The 27,545-nt window shown below is 42.3% G+C and overlaps 3 protein-coding genes across 11 annotated transcripts in view; 2 read left to right on the forward strand and 1 right to left on the reverse strand.

The window, feature by feature from the left end:
• Nucleotides 1-9,543, forward strand: part of MYO7B (myosin VIIB) — a 55,946-nt gene extending 46,403 nt beyond the window's left edge. For all 3 annotated transcript variants that reach the window (XM_027779558.2, XM_027779561.2, XM_027779559.2), the window contains exons 41-49: nt 1,675-1,780; nt 1,917-2,030; nt 2,461-2,548; nt 3,672-3,778; nt 4,311-4,496; nt 5,335-5,451; nt 6,159-6,242; nt 6,962-7,081; nt 7,840-9,543. In XM_027779558.2, the coding sequence (XP_027635359.1) occupies nt 1,675-1,780; nt 1,917-2,030; nt 2,461-2,548; nt 3,672-3,778; nt 4,311-4,496; nt 5,335-5,451; nt 6,159-6,242; nt 6,962-7,081; nt 7,840-7,923 (1,006 nt within the window). In that variant the 3' untranslated portion in view covers nt 7,924-9,543. The remainder of the gene's footprint in view (nt 1-1,674; nt 1,781-1,916; nt 2,031-2,460; nt 2,549-3,671; nt 3,779-4,310; nt 4,497-5,334; nt 5,452-6,158; nt 6,243-6,961; nt 7,082-7,839) is intronic.
• A 328-nt stretch (nt 9,544-9,871) lies between these two features.
• The window catches only part of LIMS2 (LIM zinc finger domain containing 2), a 33,297-nt gene continuing 15,623 nt past the window's right edge, over nt 9,872-27,545 (reverse strand). For all 4 annotated transcript variants that reach the window (XM_055817122.1, XM_013295096.3, XM_027779568.2 and 1 more), the window contains exons 5-10: nt 18,061-18,210; nt 17,057-17,207; nt 15,877-15,969; nt 14,951-14,999; nt 14,689-14,764; nt 9,872-13,889 (exon numbers count right to left, since the gene is read on the reverse strand). In XM_055817122.1, the coding sequence (XP_055673097.1) occupies nt 13,742-13,889; nt 14,689-14,764; nt 14,951-14,999; nt 15,877-15,969; nt 17,057-17,207; nt 18,061-18,210 (667 nt within the window). In that variant the 3' untranslated portion in view covers nt 9,872-13,741. The remainder of the gene's footprint in view (nt 13,890-14,688; nt 14,765-14,950; nt 15,000-15,876; nt 15,970-17,056; nt 17,208-18,060; nt 18,211-27,545) is intronic.
• Nucleotides 19,901-27,163, forward strand: GPR17 (G protein-coupled receptor 17). Of its 4 annotated transcripts, none has more exons than XR_008749388.1 (3): nt 19,901-20,276; nt 21,927-22,007; nt 23,883-24,426. XR_008749388.1 is itself a non-coding variant. In XM_055817129.1 (3 exons), exon 3 carries the CDS (start codon nt 24,470-24,472, stop codon nt 25,502-25,504), a length of 1,035 nt encoding a protein of 344 aa, XP_055673104.1. In that variant the 5' UTR covers nt 19,923-20,276; nt 21,927-22,011; nt 24,434-24,469; the 3' UTR covers nt 25,505-27,163. The 4 variants fall into 4 exon arrangements, 2 of the variants coding, with proteins under 2 accessions (XP_055673104.1, XP_013150548.1); XR_008749387.1 differs by having other exon boundaries at nt 19,903-20,276; nt 23,180-24,426; XM_055817129.1 differs by lacking the exon at nt 23,883-24,426 and adding an exon at nt 24,434-27,163 and having other exon boundaries at nt 19,923-20,276; nt 21,927-22,011.

Consider the following 27,545-nt stretch of genomic DNA (forward strand, 5'->3'; position numbering starts at 1 on the left):
AGTGGCTGTCCCCCTTGCAGCGCATGGGTTTTGGCACTGCTGGGGAAATGTCACTGCACATTGAACTCGCCTTTGAAGTGCCTGAAAAATGCAGGGCAAGGAATGCTATTCATTGTTCCTTTCTATGGAGAAGACTGAAAATTTCCTGCCTCCCTATATCATGTGCTATTGATGCTCTAAGCCCTGCTGAGCTGTATAGAGCTGCTTTATGGAGCGGGGAAACAGGGAGGGAGAAGCAGAATGGGCTGTTTGGGAGGAGAATTCTATGTGCTAAACTGCCCCTGATCTGGAGCCTGGGGGATGGGAAGAGGAACAAAGACAAATGTTGTTTTCAAGAGCATTTCTTTTCCTAAGGTTAGACCTGCACCTGCTCTTAATAGATTAGACTAGACTAGGCGTGTTTCAGTTGGAAGGGACATACAATGATCATCTAGTCCAGCTTCTCCCTGTAAGTAACCTGCTGTCTTTGGAGAGGGGTGAGCAGGCAGCTCAAAGGACTGACTTACAATACATGTGGTGGAAGCCGGCTGAGCCCCTGGGTACACCTTTTCCTCCATAAACAGCTTTACAGCTTCACCCCCAGACTCCTGGCCAGGGAACCAGCCAGCACCCTGATGGGTATTAAGCAGATCATTCCTTGGCAGTTAATTCCTAGCTGAGGCTGCAAGGGGAGATGGCCTTGTGCCTCCAGCCCAGCTATTGCACTTCCTTGGTCCCCTGTGACCTCCCTCTGCTGCAGGGCCAGGAATAGATGACCGGGCAGGGCAGGTCCCCCTCCTTACGTGCCTGCACAGTACCAAAGCACATGCTGTTCAACCTGGTTACAGTCAGGTTTTCCTTCTCCAAATGGAACTGCTACCTTATTTCATGGAAAAAAAAATAGTTTTCAAATCCACAGAACTAAAACTGGATGCCAGACTAAGCTCTCTTCCTGAGAGATCGGCCCAGCGTGACAGAGGACTCTGGCTCATAAACTAGTGTACAAAATCTCCTAACCACCTGCTCTGTGCCAGTGAGGGCAGGAAAACACAGCCCCAGGAGGGAAGGTGCTCGATTTGTCCTCAGTTTAACTGTATCAAGGCTTTTGCGTGACTCGGACTTTGGGCCGGTTCCTTTGCTCTAGGTATTACCTCAAAGGACTGGGGCTGTGCAGCGTAACGCCTCTGGCTCGGTGGTTACGCTCCTGCTCTTACATAAAATGCGATGCTTCTAGCAGCCCTCTGGACTTTTCCAGTACTTGCCTCCTGAGCTGTAACTCATTTTGTGTCTGAATGCATCTCTCTTTGCTGGTACAAGAATTAAATAGAATGCATTTCTCCTCGTGGCCACCGACTTCACACACTTCAATAACAGTAAGGAAAAACGTTGCTGAAGTCACAGAAGAGGTAATGGTACTGGCTAGGAAGGTGCCTTATGCATGCAGCCTCCTTGCAGAGTAGAACAGACTTTTAATATACACCCTAATAAGACCCTCAGTTTCTTGCTGTTAATACACTGCGTTTGCATTCGGGTGAAGGTCCACTAGAGCCCCCTACCCCTGTGTATCCCCCTCCCCCCGCACAGTACTAGCAGTTTGGATGGAGTCTGTTGTTCAGGTGGAATACTGTTGTTCAACTCCTCAAAGATTAAACATCCAGCACTGATCTCTCTTATGATGGTGGTGGCATTTTCCAGGAGTGGCTCCAGGAAGTGGGCACCTCATCCTGTGGAGGTTGAGGCCATCTTACAGAACAACACTAAGATCTCACACAAGATTTGTTTCCCCAATGATACAGAACAGGTGAGAACTTACTTGTTTTCCCAGCCTTGACCATTTTCCCAGCCATGATGTGTTCATGATAGGAGCACGTTTCAGGACGTTCAGTGTTCTCATTTATTCCTCTTCTCTGTGTAACAAGAATCTTGTTATCTCATAGACATTTCGTGTGGGAACAAACACCAAAATCCGGACTCTGTGTCAGAACATCGCTTCCAAATTGCAGCTGAGCTCCTGGGAAGGTTTCAGCCTCTTTGTGAAGATTGCAGACAAGGTAACTCCTCAACTATGACAGGACAGTTGGTCTCCTCCCTCCTCTCTTCCTTATTTACCAGACCACCTAAACAACCATATATGAAGCCAAGCAATAGAGGAGGTCACTACTGCTTCTGTCTTACTGAGAGGATACAACCTAGATTTGAACTTCTAGCAGCTGACAATTATTTTGAGTCCCTTGAAGGGGCTGAGTGGAGATGCAGAGTTTTTATCAGTCTGCCAGTACGCATGTGGTACTTAAAGCAGGGAAGCAGCAGGCTCCCTTGCAGCTGCTGGGATAATAGCAAACTGTGTGTTGCATACTGCTGTTCTCTCACTGTAGACAGGGAAAGAAAATTCAGCCTGATACTTGGGTATGTTGGCACAGGCAGTATTTTATATCGTCTGCTAATCCCCCTTTCCCCCCTTCATTGCTTGGCCTCTTCCAGGTGATCAGTCAGAATGAAGCAGACTACTTCTTCGACTCACTAAGACAGGTGACAGACTGGAACAGGAGGAACAAACCAGGGAAAGATGGTAAGGAGAACGCCAGCATGACAAAAAGCTGCATGAGCTGCTGTGTTAAACTGGGGAAGCAGCAAATTTATCCAGTAGGATTTACTCTGTCTTGGGAAGTGTAGGGTAGAGCCTTATAATATCATTTTTGTTTGTACACATGTGGTTACTGCCTGCACCAGCAGTGACATTCAGTGACCTGATGCAGCCAAGCACTGGCTAACAAACATCAGAACATCTGGAGACATGTCCCACTCCCCTCCCCCCCCCCCTCCCCCCCAAAGATTTTTTGACCTGTTGCATGGAAACACAGCTGGATGCACACCAGTTAGGTCGATCCTCTTTCCAGTCCAAGGCTTGTGCGTTGCCAGATCACGTTATCAGCCAACACATGTAAATAGGTTCTTTGCACTGTGTCACTCCCATCTTGGGTTGTTAGGAAATTGTTGTCTAGATCATTACCTGGTGATACCAAAGCACAAGCTGTGTTGCCAGGGGAACACTTGTTAGAATAAAACAACATAAGACTGATGACAGCAAATCTTTGCACTTCACCCCAATGTACAACATACATTTTGAAATCTACATCAAACTCAAACTCCACACCAATTTCATATTCACTTATCCTGATCTTTGCTTATTTCGGGACAGCTGAGATACAACATCCTGAAGCACTATCTACATATCTAAGACTTTATAACTTCCCTCTTCTCCCCACAGCTGATGCAGCCACTAGGAGCTCTAAAAATCACGGTACAAAGATGTGGGTGCACTAAATCAGTTTGTTTCTGTAAACACAGCTGTCAGGGGATGTACCTGCATAACTGTAACAGAATCCAGGCGTGCGGCACATGGGCAGGCAGCTGTCATGAGCACCAATAACAAAGCCTCGTACTGCAGGCATCCTCAGCTTCTTCCCCCATCTCTGAAGAGCCCGCACCTTAGATCACTGCATGATCAGTGTCCAGGAACTGACAATGAATCACATTCTTGGTCATCTAAAATGGCTTTTTGTACTTCTTTGTTAAGTCATTTTGTTACTGTTAAAACCAGAGCTACATTTCTGAAGACACTCAGAAGCCATTTAAAAACTGCAGAACTCTGCAGTGATAATGAGAATACCGACAAGATGTTGTTTCCTCAGGGGCTGCTATGTCTGTGGCTTATGAGGTGTACTTCATGAGAAAGCTGTGGCTGAATGTAACTCCTGGGAAGGACCTGAAAGCTGATTCAATTTTTCATTATCACCAGGTAACCAGCTCCCTAAAGCATAAATATAACGGCAGGCAATGTGATCCAAGAAATACTCCTGAGAAAGTAAGCCTGCTGGAGTATTACTGTCTCCCTCACCATGGCCTGCATTATAGACCCTCCAGAGGAATGCCTCTGGAGGCCAGAGCTCAGCCTCAGGAGCAGATTTATTTCTCATAGTGTTCACACCTTTGCTATATTAACGGTTGGACTTGCTGATCTTAAAGGTCTTTCCCAACCTAAATGACTCTATGGTTCTATATTGCTTATGCTAGGAGCGCAGCTCCCTTGTCGAATAGTTCCCTGGAGGTGCTCACCTGGTTCCGTAATTGTAGGGAGAATCATAGAAAAGTTTGGGTTGGAAAGGACCTTTAAAGATCATCCAGAGAACCTCCAGAAGGAGCCAAAAGTTCCTGGGATGTCCTTGGACTGTGTTTGGCAAAACTTACGTGCTGACCTCAAAGATTTAGGATGCGTAAGGCAGTGTCTGCTTCAGCCCATTCTGTCTGGATTCAGAGCTGGTCTCTTGTAGGAGCTGCCCAAGTACCTCCGAGGCTACCACAAGTGTTCCAAGGACGAAGCGGTCCAGCTGGCAGGGCTGATTTATAAGGTGCGCTTCAACCATGACCGCACACAGCTGGCAGCTATCCCCAAAATCCTGAAGGAGCTGGTGCCAGACAATCTGCTCCGAGCAATCTCACCAGAGGAGTGGAAGAAGGTAAGAACATCAGCTTTCATTAATTGTACTGCTTCCACAGAGCTTTACGAGAGACAGGCACCGAGCCACACAATGGTTTTGATCTGATGGTCTTTGAAAGCACTATGGAGGGATGCTACTGGGTGTTGTGGGTTTGCCTCTTACAGTCCAGATTTTCCATCTTCTCTATCAAAGCTCTGAAAGGTATCTGCAGGCCTTGACAACTGATTTGAGATGTGCCTCTTTCTCAGAGATACTAATCTATTTTTGCTGCCCAGAAGAAGTTAAGAGATAGGAAAGCCAGTGGTGGGACTGGGGATTTGAGGGTCCCGTAGAGAAACAGAAAATTGAGATGTGTCCTAAATATTTCATAGTTTGGCCAGCAAATCAGTCACCTTGCACCATGCGTGTGCCACTCACTGCAAAAGGCTCTTTATCCACCAAAAGGCAAGGAAGTTTCAGCAGGTACTTGCCACTTAGTCCACTGAGGAAGACACAGGACACTGTTTCCAATACAGAGGGAAAATGCACCCTACTTGTTTCAGCAAAAAGCGATACGTGTCTGTGGGTGTCAGACACTGGCTGGCTGAATTTTCTTTCAATCCGTGCTGCCCATCGGCCCTAAAAGCCATTCCCTTGGGCTCCTGGGCTTCCTTCATCCAGGTCATTAGCAAGGAACACTGACGAGGTTCTGGCTCCACCATGCATGGTAGGCCGTTTTCATTTTCACAGTCTTGCATTGCTGTGGGCAAAAGACTGATCTCGGTGATGATCTGATGCTGTCCTTAGTGCTACTGCTGGACATTGGAAACCTGCCTGGCCCCAACTGAATGGGCTTTGTATCCTCTTTTCTAAACAGAGCATTACTGCAGCATATAGTAAACATGAAGGAAAAACTGTGGATGAGGCCAAGATTGCCTTCTTGAAAATGATATACCGGTGGCCAACATTTGGCTCAGCCTTCTTTGAGGTGAAGGTAGGTTTAAAGGACGGTATGAATAGCTTTGGTAGCAGGCTGGCACTGGGGGTATGGACTGACTATAATTCCGTATCTGTGTAAGTGAGAATACATTATAAAGCTGAATCCCCATCATCTACTGAGAAAAACTCTGTTCCTTGAAGTGGGGAGACGGGTTCTTTATCCATCCCAAACTATGGCTGTTCTTCACTGGCTATGTTGTTATTCCAGTTGTAATACCTAATATCACAACTATGTAGTAGTTGTAGTAGGGGGCTTATAGTTACGTAGATACTTAATTGTCCTGTCTTTGTTCTCCACAACAAAATGCTGCCAAATCTTGTATCTCTGGGGACTCTTCCTTCCAAACAGAACTGTACTAATCCTCTCATTCTGCAGTGGATACCCCCAGGAATCATTTCCTACTTGCTACCTTTAATTTCTCCTCCCGAGGCTCTTAAATGGTTTGCAACCAACCATGAAGCCTGTTATCAGACAGCCTAGGAAATAATGGACTTGGTTCTGCTTTTATCTAGCAGCTGCTCAGGTCATCCATGTATGGCCAAAAGAGCCATCCTTAATTACACAATACTGAAGACCTTTATGTTTTAGTGTTTATTTGGTAAAGTGAACAAACAGCAATGGACACTGTTAAAGGTCACTATGCACCTGATGTAGATAATTTCTTCATTTCCTGCTTATCTTGCTCTGTTACTCATTTATAGCAAACCTCGGAGCCAAATTTCCCAGAGATTGTGCTGATTGCAATTAACAAGCAAGGAGTCTCACTGATACATCAGAAGACAAAGGTAACAGTTGCTTCTCAAGAATCTATCTAAGGAAGGATTTAATTGACCATGCTAGCTTAGGGACAGCAACAGGACCATCTCCCTGAACGGCAGGGGAGGAGGGACCCCCTCTCTTCATTTTCTGTGTGAAACCAAAGAAAATGTTACTGCCCCAAATCACTTCTTTGCAGTTTCTACACTGGGAAGGAAACAGTGTAGAGCATCTGAGAAAGAAGTGGTAATCACGATGGAGCTGGGCAAAGTGGTAAGATCAGACGGATGGATGGATGCACAGCGCACTAGGGAACCTGCTTCAGAAAAAAGCTTTGCAGGAGGCCCAAGCTGTCTAAAAGATCAGGTCGAATGACGGTGTTCACCAGCTCTCTAACCCAAACAGTCTGTCCTTACCATGTTCCCAGGCAGATGCATTTATGAATATCACTATTTGCTTTTAATAAGAAAACAAATATCCAGCGAGTTTTAGATTATGTAAATATAATGGCAGTGTGCTAAGGCAAAGATGAATACATAATGAAAGGAAGTCTCGTTAGGGTGATAGACTCACCTGCTTGATGAAAATACAATATGTCACTAGTCTGGATGCAAGACCTACCTTGATCCACTGTGTGTGTAAGTGAAGTCAGAGAGAAAAAGAATGCTCTGGCTCTACAGGTTTTCTTACATAACAGCCCGTTTTCATTTCAGAAATGTTCTGTAGTTCCCTTTGTTTCCCCACACAGGACATTTTAACGGTCTACCCCTTCAACAAAATCTCCAACTGGAGCAGTGGGAGCACATACTTTCACATGACAATAGGGAACCTAGTACGAGGAAGCCGGATCTTATGTGAGACTTCTCTGGTAAGAAGGGTTTTGTCAACTTACAAGAAAGTCCCAATTTTTCCTTTACATCCAGAATTGCTACTAAACAATGGTGCCAAACCAGATGTTAAAACCAGTGCAGATACAAAAAACATTCACTGCTCTGTCAATAAAACCGCAGTTTAGAACTGGCTCAGTGCTAGATCTGATGCAAAGACATAAGCCACAGAGACAAGGAAATATAGTACTTTCCAAATTCTTCCCATACATCAAAATTTTATCTATCCAAGACATTAAGGCTGCACTTAACCACAAAACTACAGAAGAGGCTTTTTGTCTTGCATGGCTTGATCCAGCTATGCAGCAATGCCATCCTTATAAGATTTTAACTTTTCAGTGAGTGGTACCACCTTTTTAAGAATCCGTTTCAGATTGTCCACAGACTCAGACAAGTATCACTGTATTGATATTTAAAGGCAAATTTGTAAAGATAACATAAAAACATTTATGGGCTAACTTCTCCTACAGGAAAGCTTGGGTTCTGAAATACAAGGCGTCAATCTATATAACAAATGACAAGGAGACAGTTAGAGCTATGCTCTGTAAAGTTTGGTAAATCTATGAAGAGAAGAGCAGAGGGAGGAACAGATAAATAATTATCAAAAGTGATAGCTGTTGGAAGAGGAGATGTCCATGCAGAGAAGAACCTAAGAAGACAACAGACCAGGGAGGAACTGATAGTTATTTTTGCTTTGGGAGCTCTCTGAGAGACTTAAGACTTCTTTCTTCTCTGACAGGGTTATAAAATGGATGACCTGTTAACATCCTATGTACGCCTGCTAATGAATGCTGTAAACAAGCAAAAGAACCTCCCAGCCTGAGAGTGGAAACAGAACCCACGACCTGCATCTGTGCCAAACTACCTGTCATTTCATCTCCCAGAGGAAATGCCATTTAAAAAAATACTAATCTGGATGATCAATCTTCTGATCACACACTGAATGAACTGTGCGGCTGAAATATTACAAGCGAAGCTCAAGTGAACATGTGCTTTCAAATATCCATAACACTTGTCTGTCTTAGATGTAGTATGAGAATTCCTTTCAGAGTTTGGATTTAGAGAAAGTTTAGCTGGATTTTAACGTAATATGGGGGCAGAGGAACCCTAATACCAGAGCCTATTCTGATACTCTGCATCTGCTCCATTCTTAAAGACACACACACATTAACAGTTGTCTTCCTTTTGGAAAGAAAGTGTCCCCTTGTTGTATATGCTCTTACCAAATGCATAAACTCCTTGAGTCTTTGCAAACAATGGTAATGTTATTTTTTTCCTCCTACTGGAAACTCTAAGAGTGGAGAAATGCCCTTTAGTAGTAGGATAGCTGGACACCCTGAAAGGAAAGATGCTGGGTTTCATCACTAGCTTAGGTGCTGCAAGTTACAGTAGACTATGACAGCCAGTGACTGTCACAATATAACTGTCATTCCTGTGTGCTGCTAACTTAGCAGGCTGTCCACTGGTTTACCATTGCCTTGGTTAAATTAAATATTTTCTTTCTTCCACACTTTATAATGCACTTGGAAATTAAAAACTGCTTTGCACTATGCCATTTCTAGTAAGCGTAAACGCTGAAGCGAGTCTTGATTTTGAGTCCATTACTTTTAGTCAGCTGCTCCCATTTCAAGTTATAGATGTTCTATTCAGTGCAAATCAGAATCAAAGAACTCAGTCTAACAGACCTCTGTTCCAAAGAGGCTTTTCTGCTCTATAAAAATGTTCTCAGCTCGGAGTTATGCAGACATTCATTCATGAGACAAGAGTAATAGCTTTAATTTCTCCTGATCTTTTCTATTTCCTGTTTAGTAACCGCTTTGAGTGGTAAAATTTGATTCAGCACTTGTTCATGTCTCAGACCTTCGTAAACACGCAACTTTGGTCCTATAGGAACCCGAGCGTACATGGAGCGTGTAAAGCATATACGCACTGTAGTGGTAGTAAGCTTAGATGCTTACCCCGTCAGGGAACACGCGCTCCTTCCTCAATGACAAGCCCTCCCTTGCTCGCAGTGAAACATGGACATGTCTTAAAGCATTTACATCAAGTTCCTTGAGACACAACCTGGCAGTGCTGGAAAAGCAGCTCTGCTAGGTCTCTCAAATTTGCCAATGTACGCACAATGGTTCTCTTGTTCCCTCAGATGTGTGTGTGTGAAATTCAGACACTCATGGGAGTTCTGTACATGGGTGGCAGGGGAGAGCCCCGCTGTCTCTGCATCTAAATGAGTGCCACACTTGTCAGGATAGTTGATCCTTTTGCATGCAATTAGATGTTCCTGCTGTTATGTCCATTGCTGGCAATGGAAATGTTTGAGACCAATGACTTTGATGTCTGATCTAACTGGCTGTAAGAAGAATTCAATACTTCACCTGTACAAAAAGAAATCCTGCAGCCAAACTGTACCGTTTCTGGTTTTTAAATAAACACTGCAGAAAATCAACCACAACGTCTTTTTTAACAAGAAAATGGAATATTCGCTCTGGATCTATGCAACCCAAACCTACCAAACATCCACTACAGCCTGTAAACGATCACAGCACCCCATCTACGTGTCATATACACAACACAATTCACATAGTACAGCCTCTAACAGGATGATATCCCTTTCTGCACATCATCAACCAACACATCCCCACAGAAGCAGCACAGATCCAAAATGTGAATTCACCATGACAGCACCATCAGATTTGGGCAATTCCCAGAGTTCCTCAGAGTGCATTATGTTCTCTGGCTCAGCGTTGCACATTTTTTACTGTACAATATACAACTTTTTAATATTTGGTTTTTGTGTGAAGATTTAAAATTTATTACAGTTAACTTCATTACAGGAACATGAAAAGGTACGGTGTTACAACATTTCAATCCACAATCATATTTTGGTTAGACAGCACAAGCAATGTGTGATAAACGAGACATCCACGCGGTGCAGAACCCACACTGCTCATCAAGGCCTGAACCAAGGCCAGTAGCTGCTAATTCTTTTACTTAGTCCATACCATCCTCAGCACTTAATAGTGCTTTACAGACTAGTACAACCACACTTATTACATGTTCACCTGCAATCTATTCCTTCACCATCCAACCACTTTTCAAAAAAGTAGTCAGCCACATCAAAACACACCGCATCTAGAAACTCTCTGTACAGAAGGCCGAACAATATTTCCCTACATTGCACAGACTGCTGTAAAAATAAAGACCATGATGCAAACCCTAGAGAGCAGATTAGGTTGCTATAAAGAAAGATTGTAAGTGATTTAACATACCCTTTGAATACAAACAAGCTTCATGTAATGTGGTTTCTAAAAGCAAAACCATTTTCAAGTGTACTCAGTGAATATTAGTGATTTTAATTCAGTATGTATAAATATGAATGTAAACTATAAATGTATATAATGAGGCAACAGCTTTCAGTAGATGTAGACTTCTAAGCCAAGTTCAACCTTGATACAAATCTATACTCCCCAGCGGTGTGACACCTAGGATGAATTTGGCCAGCATGTCTATTTGCAGCAGTGGAAAAAAGCATGCCGCTCGTTTCTGACTGAGACATTGACTTCATTTCAAAAAAACAACCAAACCCCACCTGCCAGCTGATCAACACTCTAAGGAGAATTCCTAAGTCTGCATTATATTCTACTTAGTTTTTAAAAAGTGGGCTCAAAGTAGAGGAAGATGCATTTATTTAAACTATTTCTAGTTATTTCTCCTACTCCTTCAATTCCACTGTCCCACAAAAGGAACATCACTAATCACTACTGTAACTGCACATTGCAGGCTGCTATGAGCAGGAGTATGAGAAAAGTAATTATAAAAAATTAATAATTTAAGAGATACTAAAAGAACATTACACTCCACTAATACAGAGGTCAGGGATTATGATGACAATTTCCCTCCCTTAATTTTGGGAAATGCTCTGAAGGACATAATCCAAATCCTAGAAAATGGAACAGCTTACCAAAGAGAATGATATCAAATATCCTTTTAACACTGAAGCTTACTAGGTCTGCTGAATTTCTAACATGGGACAAAGCGAGAGCACACACTAATCTCTGCTTGCAGTACAAAAGTAATTCCGTTCACCTCTACGTACATGCATTTTCCACTGCTGAATTTGGAGAGTGGCCACTGAAAGAATATCACCTATCGCCTGCTAGATACATAGTCTTTCCATATTTGCCAGCAGCTATGCGGCTGTGTGTTCCCTCACCGTCTTCCCACCAGGCTGAAGATACACAGCTGCTCAGATCTAGCATTAGACGTGGCCTGAGACTGATTATAGGAACAGACCGGAATGCTTTATGCTGAGAAGAAACTGCAAAACATACTGACCTGCACCTACACCGGTAGCTCTTGTGGCTTACGCTGTGAAAAAAGATGCCAAAGAACAGGCTTACAGGACCGGTCTTCGCAGTGGCCATGTACTCCTGCACCAAAAGACATGTTGCTCTTTGTGCCCTTAACTAAAAGGCCATTTAAAGGCTGGTGGGAGAAGAGTGACTAGCCACATGTTCTCCTAAAGCAGTGACAAAAGCAGCTACTATTACTGTAATCTACAGTGCACGTCGGTCAGAAAAGGATGGGAGAGAATACTGTTAAAGTGAGGCCTCTCCCCTCATCAGCATTATAGTGGGTGCAGTATACCCCAGCTAAAAGTTTATGGGAACTCACGGAAACAAAAAGCAAAGCAGCTGAAGGAAATGGAATTAGCAAAGCCAGTATACCTAAGAGATGGCCTTGCAGGTGGGAGACCTGCACACAGTTAACCGGGACTTCCCACCGCTGCTGTGATACCGCCGGTAGCTTTTCATGGGTAGTAGCTACAGCAAGCGCGTTAACAGCTACCAGTGCTTTAGCTACCACCTTGTTTAGATCTATTCTGAGCCAAGCGTGATGGCAGTGAGGACAATTTTACAGTAGATTATTGCCCCAGTCCAGTCGCTGCTCACACATACAAGTGAGGAAGCTTAAACTTCTTGCTAATTCGCCTGGGGCCGCAGGTGGCGCCTAGGCCCAGCTGCCGTGTTCCTTTGACCCACTGAACTAGCCGTTTTTTGGAAGATTTAAATCATGCAAGGGAAAGAAGTCCTCCAGTGCCTTTCATCCTGTCCACCTTGCAAAAGGGCAGGCACAGTCTCCAACTATTCATGGAAAGGGATTTTGAGGCTGCTCAGCTTAGTTTGGCACAAGAAACTAGAGGTGACACCTCCAGAGGTCTCAGAAGCACACTGTGATTATACGACACACAAGTGGACTCAGAAACAGCACTGTTAATGGCTCACCCCTAAAGAAATATTGAGAATGTTCAAAACAAATAAATTTCTCAGCACCTTGGGTTGTACTAGCAGAGACAGTAGGACCAGTGAAACTTCACTAGTGAGAGGCAAAACTACAGAGCAGAACTATGTGCTTAAGATGTACAGATTCACGTCTGAGGTCCTGACTTTACACTCAGGTCTTTAGGTACACTTCTTAAGAAGAAAGGTGATGGGAAATTATTATTTGGGTGAAAATTTTAAGAAAAATACTCCCTGGGTTTCTTCTGGATAAGAACACATTTGCTACAAACTGTAAATATTAGTAACCACTTCACGTAATTGGGCTTTCTGGAGCATGACCAACAAGCATATACTCATCTTCCAAATAAAGTGAGAAGGCCAGAAAAAGTGAACCGCTTGAATTGGTACCATATTATCAATTTGATTTCATCGTGCAAAAGAACAACCAAGACCCAGTCACATTGCCTCAAGAAATGTCAGCTATGCCAGTGGATAGGACATGTTTTATGTTGACCCCTAAAAGCTCTAGTATCCATGTAGCAGTAGTAGAGAACAAACTGAGAAAATTATAGTGTCGGTTTCTAACAAAATCTTTTGTTTCCCATAGCCACCTCCCCCTTAAGGAGGGCCCAACTATTCCGAAGAGGCTGGCATGACCTTGACAAGTGAAATCTCCTCAGTACTGAACAGGGAAGCAGCAAAACAAACTTTTTCAGCTTCAAACGCTGGACCTAAGCCAGACAAGCAGGCAGTGCAGATGCCATAACCATTGGTTCCTGGGCTTTCCCAGTAAGCCTGCCAACCAGAAGGACTGTACAGCACCTGTATATGCTCAGCAGGGATGCAGAGAAAGACCAGAATATTTTGCATGTAGCAAAGAGTGACAGCTTTCAGAATATTTGCCTACATATTAAAAAAATAAAAAACGTCTTCACCCAGGGTGAGAAGATAAATTTTTATGCTTTAACTGAAAAAAGAGCAAATCACACATTTCTTCCACCCCTACGCTCCACCACTGTTTCCAAATTCTTTAGACTACAGAGGAATGGAGAACTACAATTCAACTGAGGAAGGGAAGACCGTGTACAATTCCACAAAGGCAGAATAAGTTGTTATTGGCAAATTAATAACCAGCCTGTAAACTGCTCAATCAGAAAGTCATCTTCTTCTTTCTGCCAGTGTTGACAGACAATTGCTTGAGAAAAAGGGATAGTCAAGATGCAAGCTACATTACCAGAAGCAAGGCAAGGTACTACTTATCTTTGGTTTCACTTGTTCCTAGTAATTGTCTCTGTAATCAACGGCTGCTGTGAGCAGTCGCTTATGACTGTCAGAGTGCAGTCAGTAGACTGACAGACCTGTTTAAGCAGAGTTTAAATCCAGAGCTTTGGGATGTGCCTTCTTGGATGCCAGCTCTGACAACTTCTTCAGGCGTTTCTTCAGCTCCAGAGGGAACTTCTCATAGCACTTCTTGCATACAGGCTTCATGTCAAATTCCACAAACTTATTCCTTTAACACAAAGAACAGCAGCTATTAAAGTGGTATTTGCAAACTATGTGCTTCACTAAATCAAGTTTCCATGCACCTATGTAAATGCTGCTGTTTGTTTTCTACCGCCCATACAAAACAACTCACTCCCCCATCTGGTCATGTAAGTACAGAGACTGGGTTCTCATCAGGGAACTAGGGTCTTTAGTATTGCGAGTTCAATAAGGAGCAAAGTTTTGCTATATATTTGTATGTAACAGTCTAGAATAATAATGTTGTTATAGAATGGAAATCTCACTTCAAAGGTCCTCTTTGTGATGAGTTAGAGCTCCTTCATATACAAGGCCAGTGGGGCCAATCCATCACAGTAGGATCAGGGTTTGAAGCGGAGGAAGGATAAATGCAGGATCGCTTTCTTTTCTGTCCTTCTACATACTGGAGGTAACTAGCGTAACATTTTCTTTCAAAATAATCTACACAACTGTAAATACTGTCACTGAGGGGAGCATCCAGTCTAAGGAGACATGGAGGCACAGGTAGCTCAGGACAGGCAGTTACTTTAAGTGTAGACCCTTCCCTCTGTACTGCTGAATGAGTTCTCCTCTTACCAACCTACTTAGAGAACAGATTAATGAAGGAAAAGAAATTAGAGGGGATGCTGAGCCCCTGCTCCCTTTTAGTTCTGAAATCAGTGGAATTATAAGCACAGAGAAAAAGCACACTGCCCCTCAGAGAGGCACTGACTCAGGGCTCCCCCAAGCTGATACCCTGCCTTAAGGGCAAACATCTCATATGGTCCAAAATATAAACACTGACTTACTTCAGTGTAAGCTTGATGTTGCAGGTGGAGCACGAGAAGCAATTCACACACCAGGCCTTGTTAAGAGCTGATACCACTGCAAAAGCAAAAGCACAAAATAAGAGGAAACTGTCGGAATATTTGAATTCGGATTTGTATCCAAATTCAAATGAGGCCAGATGTGAAAAGAAACACTAGTGCCTTGCAACTGTGGTACTGCAACAGCTGCACTAACAAATGGAACAAGGACAGCAACCCAAAACAAGGAGAGAACAAATCTTACCGTCTCCCTCTATCACGTGGCTGCAGTTGTAGCACACATCTCCAAAGAGCTGCACAGCAAAAAAAATAAGAACAGGAACTCATGTTACTGACTGCTCTTGCTCCCCAAATTACACAGCTGGTGTGAACATTAAATCCTAACAATCAAAGAATTCCCAGACACTGCAGTAGCCCCCAAATATACCGATTTAAATCTTCTGAATAACTTCTCATACACTTGCCAAATAGTCTATGTTCCTTTGGATCTCATACCACTAAGTACTACAAAACCTTTTTTGTTGATGCCTCACACTCTACCACTGTTATGTGATCTTAAAGTCCTGTACAGGTGGCAATTTGGAGAAAAGAGGATCGGTGAAGTATGATACTTACTGTAGACAAACATCTCCTGATGCTTAACTATAAACATAAAAATAAAACCTAGAGCCACTCTCAAAACAGTAACAATTATCTCTGAAGAAATAGACCGCTTTATCTGACAGAAGAAAATACCAAATTCATAGCTGTGCAGTAGACTCATACAGAAAATATACGTTTGGGTTGGCTTTTGAAACATATTTCTCTTATGCTTTAGACAGGACATTTATCTTAGGCCCATGGAAGCAAGTAATTGTCAAAGAAGTCCGCACAAATAGTTTTGGAGTAAAATTACAGAGATTCTAATCACAACCCACAGCCAGTATTTTTTTCTGTCAATGGCAAAAAGAAAAATCATTATCCCCATGGAACTTCTATCCCGTTCTTAGCATCACCTTTCAGACCTACCAAGAAAAACTAGTTTTTCTATTAAATTTCACTAATATCTCAATATTGTATTGCCTCTACAAATTCAGATTATGCAAAATCTGCATAGCTTTGCATATGTAAAATGCAAAAAAGCATTTGTCAGTCAGAGCAAGTACCTGCAGTCTAGATGGCAGAATTTACCTGGTTATAGTGAGTTTCACAATAAGCCAGTCCTTTTTTCTCATAGTGTCGGTGCCCCAAGAATGGCTTCTCACATTTGGCACAAACAAAATGCTGTAAAAGACAAAAAAATAAGACATTTATTGGCAGGCAAAGCGACCTCTCCATCACCAAGGGAAAACTTGCATGGCTACAAATCATGGTTCAATACAAGATAATCATTGAATCACAGAACGGTTTGGCTTGGAAGGGACCTTGAAGATCATCCATTCCCAGCCCCCTGCCACGGGCAGGGACACCCCCCACCAGCCCAGGCTGCTCCCAGCCCCGTCCAGCCTGGCCTTGGGCACTGCCAGGGATGGGGCACCCACAGCTGCTCTGGGCAGCCTGGGCCAGCGCCTCGCCGCCCTCACAGGGGAGAATTTCTTCCTAACACCTCATCTAAATCTACCCTCTTTCATTTTAAAACTTTTACCCCTTAATGCTTTAATGAAGGAAGAAAAATCTTTATGGAAAGAATAGAAAAGAGGAAATATTTAATTTACTATAGTAATTAAGGATTGCATTAAAGATAGGTAGAAAACCTGCTGAATGGACAACTGTCTTGTGTCTATACTGACAGACTTGTGGACTATCATCTTGTTTGTTTCAGAGAAGAGAAGGAGCTTCAAATGAGCATCATCATCTCTCTCCGTTCAAGCCCTTAGGAGGCTTAAATCACTAAAAAACTTCAGAGCAAGCTGTGACAACTCAGCTGAAAGATATAAAAACAATGAGCTGAAAAAGCTTAAAAAGCAAGAATTGCACTGGCTCTGCCTACATTACAAATTCCAACACACTTATGAATCTGTTAACTGGGGTTGGAGGTGATATATCTAAGTACCTCGCAGTAAACAGGTAAAGTTATTATTAAGTAAATGCCATTCAGTAAACCATATTCTGCAAGAATCTTTACAACACAACTCGGGCATTTTAAAACTAAGGTTATTACTGTTGTGAAAGCAGAGCTTTCTTAAGCAACCTTGATGACCCTGCCGTACTCGTTCACTCACATATGGTGAAGGCAATCTGAAACACAAGCAATTGTTTTTTGTCTGAATTCCTGTATTACAGATCACAGAAATGTCTACAGCTTCCAAGCAATACTAGCCCTCTTCCAAAATGGCTCCTGAAGGAAGTTTCAGGTTCAAAGAGACCTCACCTCGACATGCCACTGCTTTCCCAGAGCATTGACCACTCGTCCCTCGATGGGCCTGCGGCAGGCTCCACAGATGGGGATCCCCATCTTGTCGTGGCAGGGCAGGCAATACAGTTCTCCCTTCAGTTCCCGGGCCTCAGCAGTCAGCTCCTTCCTGCAAACACAAACATGTCCCTCAAGTAAGAACACCAAGCGAAGCTCTTTAATTCCGGAGGTGACGTTTTGGAAGACTAAACTTGAAAGTTAACATACTTCAGCAACTTTCGTGCTACAAATGCAGAGTTGTTAAATTAAGCTAGTGAAATACTGTTTTCAACTCATCTTTCTAAAACTGCTTTCTCAGTTTGCCTGACAAGAGAACTCACGTGGAGTATAATGTCTTTGGCTAGATACTCTAGCAGAAATAGGAGGTGTGCTTACATGGCAAAATGCAGTGTCATATAAAAAATCCAGCTCTCTTTGAATGGGATAGCTCAGGTACCAGGACCGTCCTAGTTGTGCTCAGCACCGAGCCATTTACTTTATTCTTCAGCACCGTTGCCCATTCTAGGGCAGTGCTGTGCTCCAGTTACACTGCCTTCGTGGCAAATAGGTCAGGCAGGTATCGGCATGGAAATGGACTTTGTCAGGCAGAAGACTGACGCAGCTCACCAGGTCATCTTTTTTTTCTACCTAGGAATGCAACGTGAAACTATTTTGAACAGCCTGGCAACAGCTACCTTTGGACAACACTATTACTGTAATCTACACAAGCCTTTCAGATAACTTCATACCAAGGAACTATTTTCAGGAACTATTTTCATTTTAAGCATAAAATACTGTCGTTCAAGTTTAGGATTAAAAAAACATTGAATGGCAAAATAAAACTAAAGTTCCTGTAGGTTTTCTAAATTTCTTTTGATTTCTCCTGACACAATTTCTTTTTTTTCAACAATGTGAAGGCAGCAAAGTTTAGGCCTTGGAAAGGATTGTCCTTTCTTGTCAGAGTTTAGGATACGAGAACATACCCACAGTGGGTGCAGTTGAAGTGATCTGGATGGTAGGAATCATTCCTAAACATCAGAGGCTGCTCATCGATTATCAAGTGGCACTTCTGACAGATGTACTTGCCCAGTCCCTTAGCTTTTTCACGGTTATGGCATGGCCTGCACAGATGCCTGGTTGAACAAAGTAAAGAAAAGAAAATATTAAGAAATTCTTTCTCCTAAAACAATGTATAGTGCATGATGTAGGATGTACTCTACGTTAGAGAATAAGTGTCTTCTGAGGTCAGACTAAACATAATTTAGTTTAGCGTCTTGTCTTTCACACCAGTTGCACAGAAAAGGATACGTGGATAGAGTAGTCACAGAGTTCTATTTCCCTAGAACACTCCTCCAATATTCCCTGATCTACATCCCATCAAGGATATCAGTCTTATTCTTCCAGGCATCCTTTCCAGTTCTTCTAGATCCTTTTTGAGAGGTGGGCAAGGAAAGGTGGCAACACCCTCTCTCTATTACTAACTATGGGATCCAGCCATGCTAACGGCATTACAGCACTGGGAAGGAGTCAAGAAAAGAGAATAAAGAATATTAAACCAGAGCACATTGCTTGAATGTTTTTACCACGACTGGATTCCTTGGTCTTCAGTAGTTGGGACGAACAAGAGACCACTGAATACTAGCTCTTCTGCCTACAAATTCCTTCTAGTTCTAAGTTAAAGAAAATAAAGAACTACGCAATTTTATGTGGTAAATGTTACTGTTTCCTGTCACATGTTCTAGAAGATATTATAAGTACAGTTCTGAGCAGGTAGGTAAGCCAAATTTCTGGTAGAAAAGCCTGAGCAAAGGCATAAAAAAACCTCTGTAAAGGCTGACAGAATCCAACAGTTCTATCCCAGTATTTCTCCGAGGAGAAGCTGTTCGGTTTACTTGCCTATTACCTACCCCTCTAGCTGCAATGCTGCAGGCTGGGGAGAATTTATGGTAACATGAAAATGGCAGGGGAATGACTTCTGGGGGTTTCTTTGTCACAAAACAGACAAGCCTGCTTAATTCCTTTCACTGTATCGCTATGTGAAACACTCACTCAGATTTACAGGTCATTCTCAAAAGACATCAGACAAAAGGAGAAGTTCAAATCTACAAAAAGAGTAGATTTATGGCTGAAGTAGTGGGTTCTTTGCAGAGCCCCTTCCAAAATTCTGCTGTGATGAATCACTTACCCTTAGATCTGTGAAATGAGGGTAAGAATACAACACAGATGTTGTTGTGAGACCTCAAACATTTATGACCCTCAGCTGGCAGGCGCCTGTCTAAGTGCTAAGTATCATTATTATTCTCTCCAAATCTGAGTCCTCCTGTCAGCAAGTGTCTCTCTCCAGGGCTGGAACTACTGTCTGCCCAGACGGAGTCCAGAAAAAGCAGACAGCACCCCATTATAAAGAAACATGCAGCTGTGCTCATCTCAGCATAAAGGCATCAATTTTATTCGGCACTGTCAAATGCAGAGTAATTATACGGGGCAGGACATAGGGACCCTGAAGCAAGTGTCCTGAAAGAGACCCCTCTCATTCAGCTGAATAAGATGCCTTCAGCCATTTGCACTGATAAACCATTATCAGCCCCTCCCCGCTCACAAACCCTCGCTGCCATCCCATAGACCCTCCTCTATTGCAAGCAAAGGGAAGTGTTGGACAGGCTAAGCTGTTACCATAGCAGCCGCCCCTCTCCCTCTCCCCCTCCCCACTCTCACCATTATGGAATTATCCCATTCTGAAATGTCCTGTTGTGTCTATTAATACCAGACTTCCCCTAAACAATGCTTCTCTCCACCCTCCTAAAATAATCAGGGGACTCCAAGAAGTCTGTGTTCAGGGCTGGGAGTTCAGTAGCAGCCTTTAGTAAGCACCATGAACACTGGAATATTCATAAGGTATATTCATATCTATAACAGCAGCAGCAACCCCAGTGCCAAGAGCTCAGCTGGGATGAAGACTGCTCCTCAGTGCTGGGGTGTCCTCTCTGTTGTGTGACTGAGCTGATAATGCGCTATCAGAGCTAGAAGAGCACTATATAGAGGGGCTCCCCTTAGCAACTCTGCAACCGTGCTCTTTTTGGATCATCTTCTTGTTTTCACCGTTGCTGCTTCTATTTGGTTTGCTCTCATCAGAAGGAGTTCCTTGAGATTTTCCCCGAAAGGACCCTACACTCCACCCACAGGACTGCACTGTAAAGAGGTAAGAGACAAAATTCTGTTAGCAGAACAATGAAGGAGCTTTCCTCACAGCATTAGTTTTAGATGGTGTCAGTGAGGTAGAAAGACGCACACACAGAGAGATGTGGATGAATATAATGGAAATGTTTGCAACTAAGAACAGGCAGCATTTTTTGAACTTCAAGAAATAATTTCCTTACTCTTCTTTACATCGCTCCTCCAAAGCATAGAAGTTTTCAAACTTCTGCACCTGATGTACATCCATTTGTGCCAGGAAAGCCGACAGTTGTATGGTATGTCCATTGCTCTCTGACACTGCTTTGATGTTTACAAATATTCCAGCTGAAGGGTGGGAAGCTCAGCAGGGAGTAATTTTTAGGAGAATAATTTCAGTCAGAAGTGGACTATTTCTCATGAATAGTACTTTCAGTGAAAGATAGGAGACACTCCCATTTGACAGGACACTACAACCACAATCATACAACCCCACAAACTAGCATAATCCCAAACCAGAATGAGAGCAAGAACAGTAATTTATGACATCCACTATAAACCCTAAAATACAGTTCAGATTTATCTGCAGCGGGCTTCAAACTAGCCAGGTAACTAACTTAAGATTAACTAAATATTTCTTCTGCTTATTGTTTCATTAATGACAGATACAGCAGCTGCTGAAAGATTAATCAGTAATTATGTCTATTGTGGATTGTTGTCTTGTTTCTCAGCAGAAGAGAAACAGAGCATAAAATATGGTCAGTGTGCATGCATTTCAAATGAGCAGCGACATCCTCATTACAGCTCAGCCCTGGGAGGCCTGGGATAATAGTTGGTTCCAAATAGTGCTCTGTTTAGCAATACGTAAATCACTAAATACCCACACAACACCAAGAGTGCAATCCAAGTGGAAAACATTGGACAATGAACCAGGCTCCTAAAGGAGTTTTCTGCCTGCAGAGTCAAAGCCTCTTGCACCATACAGCTTAGCACAATCTACACATTCTAGGTAAATTGTGAAAGTTTCTAGTTATTCATACAGACAAGTACAACAAGCTTTCAAGGACTTTGGGTGCTTTTTTGTAAGCATAACAAACCAAAAAGAAAGAAAAAACTAAAAATCAAACACATTTATTTTAAACTGATAGGATAAACCCAGCCAAAATAGAAGTAGAACTGTAAATAACAGCAAAACACTTTCCACACTGTCTACAGAACACACTATCAAAGAACTATTACTTTTGTAAAGTTGTCGCATTTTGTTGAAAACAGATCAATTCTAAAAAAAAACCCCAACAATTAATTATAGTGACATGTCAGCTCTTTTCCTAACCTACCCAAGTACTACATCACAATTTTACATGAATCAACAGAACTGTAAAAACAAACAAACAAACAAAAACCAACTTGATTAAAATTCCCTTCTAATTTAAAACCTAACAAAATTAGGGAGAGGCCCACTTCCCTTTTCTATGATTTCTGACCAGGCAATGAAAAATACCTCCCTTCACCTTGCTTTTGTAAAAAGTACATTAGGTAGTAGCAGCTCTCCTGTGAAGGCACTCATTTGAAAAGACTGAATTAATTTTATCATTAGTTCCAAGCCTCTCCCTTCCTGACACTGACATACTGGGCTTCTAGATAGCTCTGACATTCTCCTTTCCACTCCACCCCACAGTGTTCTGCAATGAAAGCATGCCCATCTAGAAATCAAGAGCAGACTCAACGCCGTCATCAGTGAGGACAATACTCTGGACTTGTAAGTCTTGGCCGTTCCAAGTCTGGTACTGACACTCAATCTGAATCCCAAAGATCCTCCTTAGGAAATCAGCTCAAATAGAATTGGTTCAATGTATCATGCTGCTAAACCCCTAATATTTAGCTTGTAAACAGGGAAAAAGTGCTTACTGCTTTGCCTCCTGAACGGCTATAAATCATTAAGACAACAGACATCCCTTGCCTGTTCCATCAGACAGCCCTTGCTTCTGCCTTTTCAGCTGGTCCAAGCAGCCTTTACTGCTTTCTCAGTGGTGTCACAACCACGTACTGCTTAGCCATCAGACCACCCCATCACTGACATGTGAATATAAAGATCACCTGTTCATATTTTTTGCAGATGAAAAGCATATTTAAACATAAAAAGGCTAAATAGCCAGAACATTAGGTGACAGGTACCACTGTAAATTAACAGCCAGTAAAAAGGCATGGTCTCATTGTATTTCTCCTTTGGTATGCAATAGAAAAACACATATTTAAACTACTTCCATCCAGGGAGGACAAGTATTTGAGCATTCAACATTACTGTCACATATAAACTTCAGCATCTTGTGTTCAAAAATACTTGCAGGTTTTACTTTGTAAGGGACAAACAAACACTAGAAACAAAAATTGCTAGTTCCTCTGCAAACCCAGGAAATTCACACTGAAAACTGCAACGAGGAATTTTCCTTTTGTACATGAAAGCAAGATTTCGCATGTATTTGTATAGATAAAATGTCCCTTGGGAAAAAAGGGCTGTACAGTCTTCCTTACACATGCACTTCTAGTAATCTCAAGGTAGTAACTGTTGCCATCTCTTGGACCACGAAGAAGCATGCAGCCCGCTGTAGGCAATGAGTACCCATACACTCAAACCTAGATTCTTTTTTTTTTGCCATAAACATGCAGGGTATCTAGGCAATGCATGGAGTAAGACGGCCCCTCTGTGGCCATATGAAGAAATTTCAGTTTCTGAATTTCACTGCGTTTCCCTTCTGTTGACTTTTCTCTCTTCATCTGTGAACTAGACAGAGGTGGTCCAGCACACTAATCTCTAGCTACTATAGTTTTCTGTCCACCTGAAAGTGATAGCAGTCAAACAAAAGATGGTAATTACCTTGGATTTTTGTTTACATTTTCCGATATATTGGTCTGCTCTTCATCCCATTTCAGTTGCTTGATTAGCCACCAATATTTTTAGACATCTGAATAATCAGTTCTGCTGGGACGCTGGATGCATTGCGTAATGCATTGGATCAACTGTCTAATGATGTAAGATTTCAGCATAGCTTCCGCCCAAGACCAAAAATTTTGTCAAACAACATCAGCAACGATGTTAAAATTTTAATCTCAGTAGAGGAAAATGGAGGGTATTGAATGTTACGGAGAAATGGTCCGTCAGTACAAAATGTGATGATGAGCACAATGGAGAGGAATCCAAGAAACAGAGACAATGCTGGAAACTCGGCCTGCCTGTATATCCCTACCACCTACACCCACAGATGAGGAATGTGTAAAAAAACACGGGTAGGTGCCCAGAAAATCTTACCATTTTTTGTTGGTGCTGCTCAGGACCCTGCAGGCAACAGACTGGCAAAGCTAGGCTCAGTTTTACTAAGCTGCTACTTGGAAAAGGCCCTGGATAAGTTACAGCGGAGTTCAGGCTTTTGAGGGAGGAAGAGAGAGAAGAAAGCTGCAGGGAAGCATGACACTTTGACAAGTAATCAGCAGCACGGGCATTACTAATAATCTTTTCTGAGTCAATTCAGTACTTTCTGCAGTTCAAATGAGATGTTGCTACCCATCTGAATAGTTTCCTCCTATATTGGAACTAGATGCTTAAATAAGGGACTTTAGACTGAAATAATCCTCAAAGATTTTTCAGGATCCCTGCGGGTTTTTTAATAACAGCAATACAAGACCTGTCCTCCACCTCTACTAGGAACAAGACAGATATTCTAAGGTAGGCCACCTTACAACAGATACTTGTGCTCAGAAAAGCTGACTTGTTCTTCAGTCCTGAATCAGGCTTTCAAATTAAACATAACAAATATTTTCTAGCTAGACATACAGAACCCATTTCCACTCTTCCATTATCCAGACACATAAGCATTTCACTACTCTGTTATTCAAATGAGCTCAGCATAGGTTGAAGACAAGCTCATAATCAGCTAGCTAGCTCGTTACAGTGGTTCCTTCAGCAGAAATTAATGGTCTGGAAAACCCAGACGAGCAGAAGGTATTCAGAATTTTAATACAAGGGTTTAAACTCAGATCTACCTGTCATATTAAACACCAATATAGCAAGCAGTAGACATCACTGATTTCCATGTGTGGTCTTTTGGGTGGGTCGTTTGGGTTTGAGTTTTGGGTTTCTTTCTTCACAAAATCAGGCTCTGTTGTAATAGACTGTCTCAATTCTTTCAGGTTTGGGGTTTTTTTTCTTCAAAACTGTGGTGAAAAATGAATGGCCCAGCAGATCCCTCAAGCCTACTCTTCAATTGCTCAAATCAATCAAATTTCTCTTTGGAAACATCAGAGCAATGTGGCAAAGAGACACACCTCGAGAACATCCTTTTTGCCACTTTCTACTTCCTGGACTTCATCCTGGCTTTTGTTGGCAATGCCCTGGCTCTTTGGCTCTTCCTGCGGGACCAAAAGTCAGGCACACCTGCCAACATTTTCCTGATGCACCTCGCTGTGGCTGACCTGTCCTTTGTGTTGGTACTTCCCACCCGGCTGGTGTACCATTTTTCTGGCAATCACTGGCCATTCGGTGAGATCCCATGCAGACTCACTGGCTTCCTTTTTTACCTCAACATGTACGCCAGTATCTACTTCCTCATGTGTATCAGCGTTGACCGTTTCCTAGCCATTGTGCACCCTGTGAAATCCATCAAGCTCCGCAGGTCGCTTTATGCCCATTTGGCATGTGCCTTTCTATGGGTTGTAGTTGGGGTTGCAATGGCACCTCTGCTGCTCAGTGTGCAGACAGTTGAGATGAAAAACACAACCATCTGCCTGCAGCTCTACAGGGAAAAGGCATCACGTCATGCCCTTGTGTCCTTAGCAGTGGCATTCACCTTCCCATTTGTTACTACAGTGACTTGCTACTTATTAATCATCCAAAGCCTGAAGAGCGGGAACAGAGTTGAGAAACACCTGAAGGAAAAAGCTATCAAAATGATCATCATGGTCCTGATGATCTTTCTGATTTGCTTTGTACCTTATCACGTCAATCGCTACATTTACATTCTCCATTACAATGGGACCAAAACTTCCTGTGAAACACAGCGTATTCTAGCCCTCAGCAACCGCATCACTTCCTGCCTCACGAGCCTGAATGGTGCCCTGGACCCAGTCATGTATTTTTTTGTAGCTGAGAAATTCCGTGAGGCTTTGTGCAATCTCTTTTGTGTTAAAAAGACTGTAATGTTGCCTCAAACATATGAGGGTAAGACAAATGAAAGCTCACTAAGTGCTAAATCAGAACTGTGAATGTGACTTTTGTCACTGCTTTGACTTAAGAACACTCTGTTCCACCAAAATAAGGTAAGGGTGCAAATATACGGTGAGATAGTCCACCGAGAGTCAAACTCATCCTGAGGAGAGAAGATCTGTTGTTTTAATGGGACTGCAATTAGCAAGAACTCCTCTAACAACAGAGATCACATGTTCTTGTCTTACTGTAACTGCAAACAAAAGTAGTTCTACTGATTTCCAAGATGTGAAACTGAGGACTGAACACTTGGGAATAAGGAAGAGAGCAAAGATGCTATTAAATGGATGTTTTAGGAAAAAAAAAAAAAAAAAAAAAAGCAAAAAAAAGAAATTAATTCTCAAAGTCAGATTCTTCCTCTGCACAATGCATACAGCCTACTTTAAAATTTTACATTGCTCCAGCAGTAGAGACCCACTCCCCAGATAGACCTGCCTGATGAAAAGCCAGCATGCTTGCACATCTTGTTCAAGTCTCCAAATTCAAAGCGTTTATACATAGTAGACAGAAAATTGGTACTAAATGGTGGCAAGAAAAAAAGACTGAAGTGCTGCAATGCACCCAACCTGGACTGGAGTTAAGATAGGACTTCCAATTTTTTTTACTTCTTCCCAACATTCAGAGCTGCAGATGAGCACTAAACTTCACACAACCTTTTCCGTCTCGCCTCTGCCATTGTCTCAAAGCTGCAGGCAGAGGCAGGACAACATTTAGTACACTGCCTCTTTTATGTAGTTCCCTGAAAACATCAGATATCCCGATAACCCTCAAACTACAGAATGGAAAAGGGCTGTTTAGGAATACAGCATTCATCTTTACTACATACTGAATCATAAAAATATGAACAAGTTTACTTTGTCCAGAAGAGACTCCTACCTCTGAGGTGTTTTACAACTATTTTTTGTGATATATCTAGCAAGACTATTCCTTCACTACAGACAAAATAGAGATTATCTTAACTATCCTTACTGATACAAATTGCATCCAGCAGAATATATCTGGAAAGGACAGGCACACTAGGGGAAACCAGGTACAATGAGAAGCGGGAAAAAGAACCCAAGAGTTCCCAGTAATATTTACTAGAAGACTGCTTCGATGCTATGAAGGTAAATATTATAGGAAATCATGTGACAGGTGAACTGTATTTTTATGTACAGACATATACATACATATCTCTTTTCTGTGCTTTTGGGAATGAGCTCCTTACTCTTTCAGATTTGGTCCACAAATTATGAAATCAAATGTACTTTATCCTACTTGAACTGCTTTAATTCTGACTGCTTTCCCAAAACAGCCTAGGTGCTATCACAACAGCCCATTCTAACAAGCTTAGGTGTTGAAAGAAAATTATGCCCAACTCCAAATACTAAGGCAGAGAAGCTCATGCAGGATGGAAGAGGGAATTGAGAGGGCTCCCTGCTGGACAGGGTACAAGTATATAACCTTTCCTTCCCTTCCTCACCATTTAGCTAGTGAGAATATAAACTCTAGGAAACTACTAGGCTTTGCTCTAGACATATGAAAGCCTGAAATTAACTATGACTTGCACAACACTCTGCTAACTACTGGATCGTTTTATTTCTTACCATGGTATGCTTTTGTACAGGTTCCCTTTTATGTTTTTATTTCTTACTTCTTAATTAAATGCATTAATCAAACCTCTAGGACTCATTTTTATATTTCGGTATATAAAATGAATGTTTTCTGAAGACCAGGGGGATCACATTCTGAACAGGATTTGCTGTAATCCTCCCGTTATTCTTTTGGCCTTTTGCTATATCTTGACTTCCTGCTCAGCAGCTTACTTGGTAAATACCTTGCCCAAGATCACAAAATCCCTTTTTCTCACTTGCTATTCAGCCTTTTGCCTGAAATCCCTTTCATTTCCAGAACCCACCTGCTAGCTACTAAAATTTGAGTTTCTGCTTTCTACATGTTTCATTGGATGAGGAATTCTGTTCTTCATCCCATTTCCCACCTCCTAAAAGACTATTTCTTAAAGCTTCTTCTGTACCTTTCCAAGCTTTACCTCTCGTGTAC

The sequence above is a fragment of the Falco peregrinus genome, chromosome 12, assembly GCF_023634155.1.
Source record: "Falco peregrinus isolate bFalPer1 chromosome 12, bFalPer1.pri, whole genome shotgun sequence".
Classification (NCBI taxonomy): Eukaryota; Metazoa; Chordata; class Aves; order Falconiformes; family Falconidae; genus Falco; species Falco peregrinus.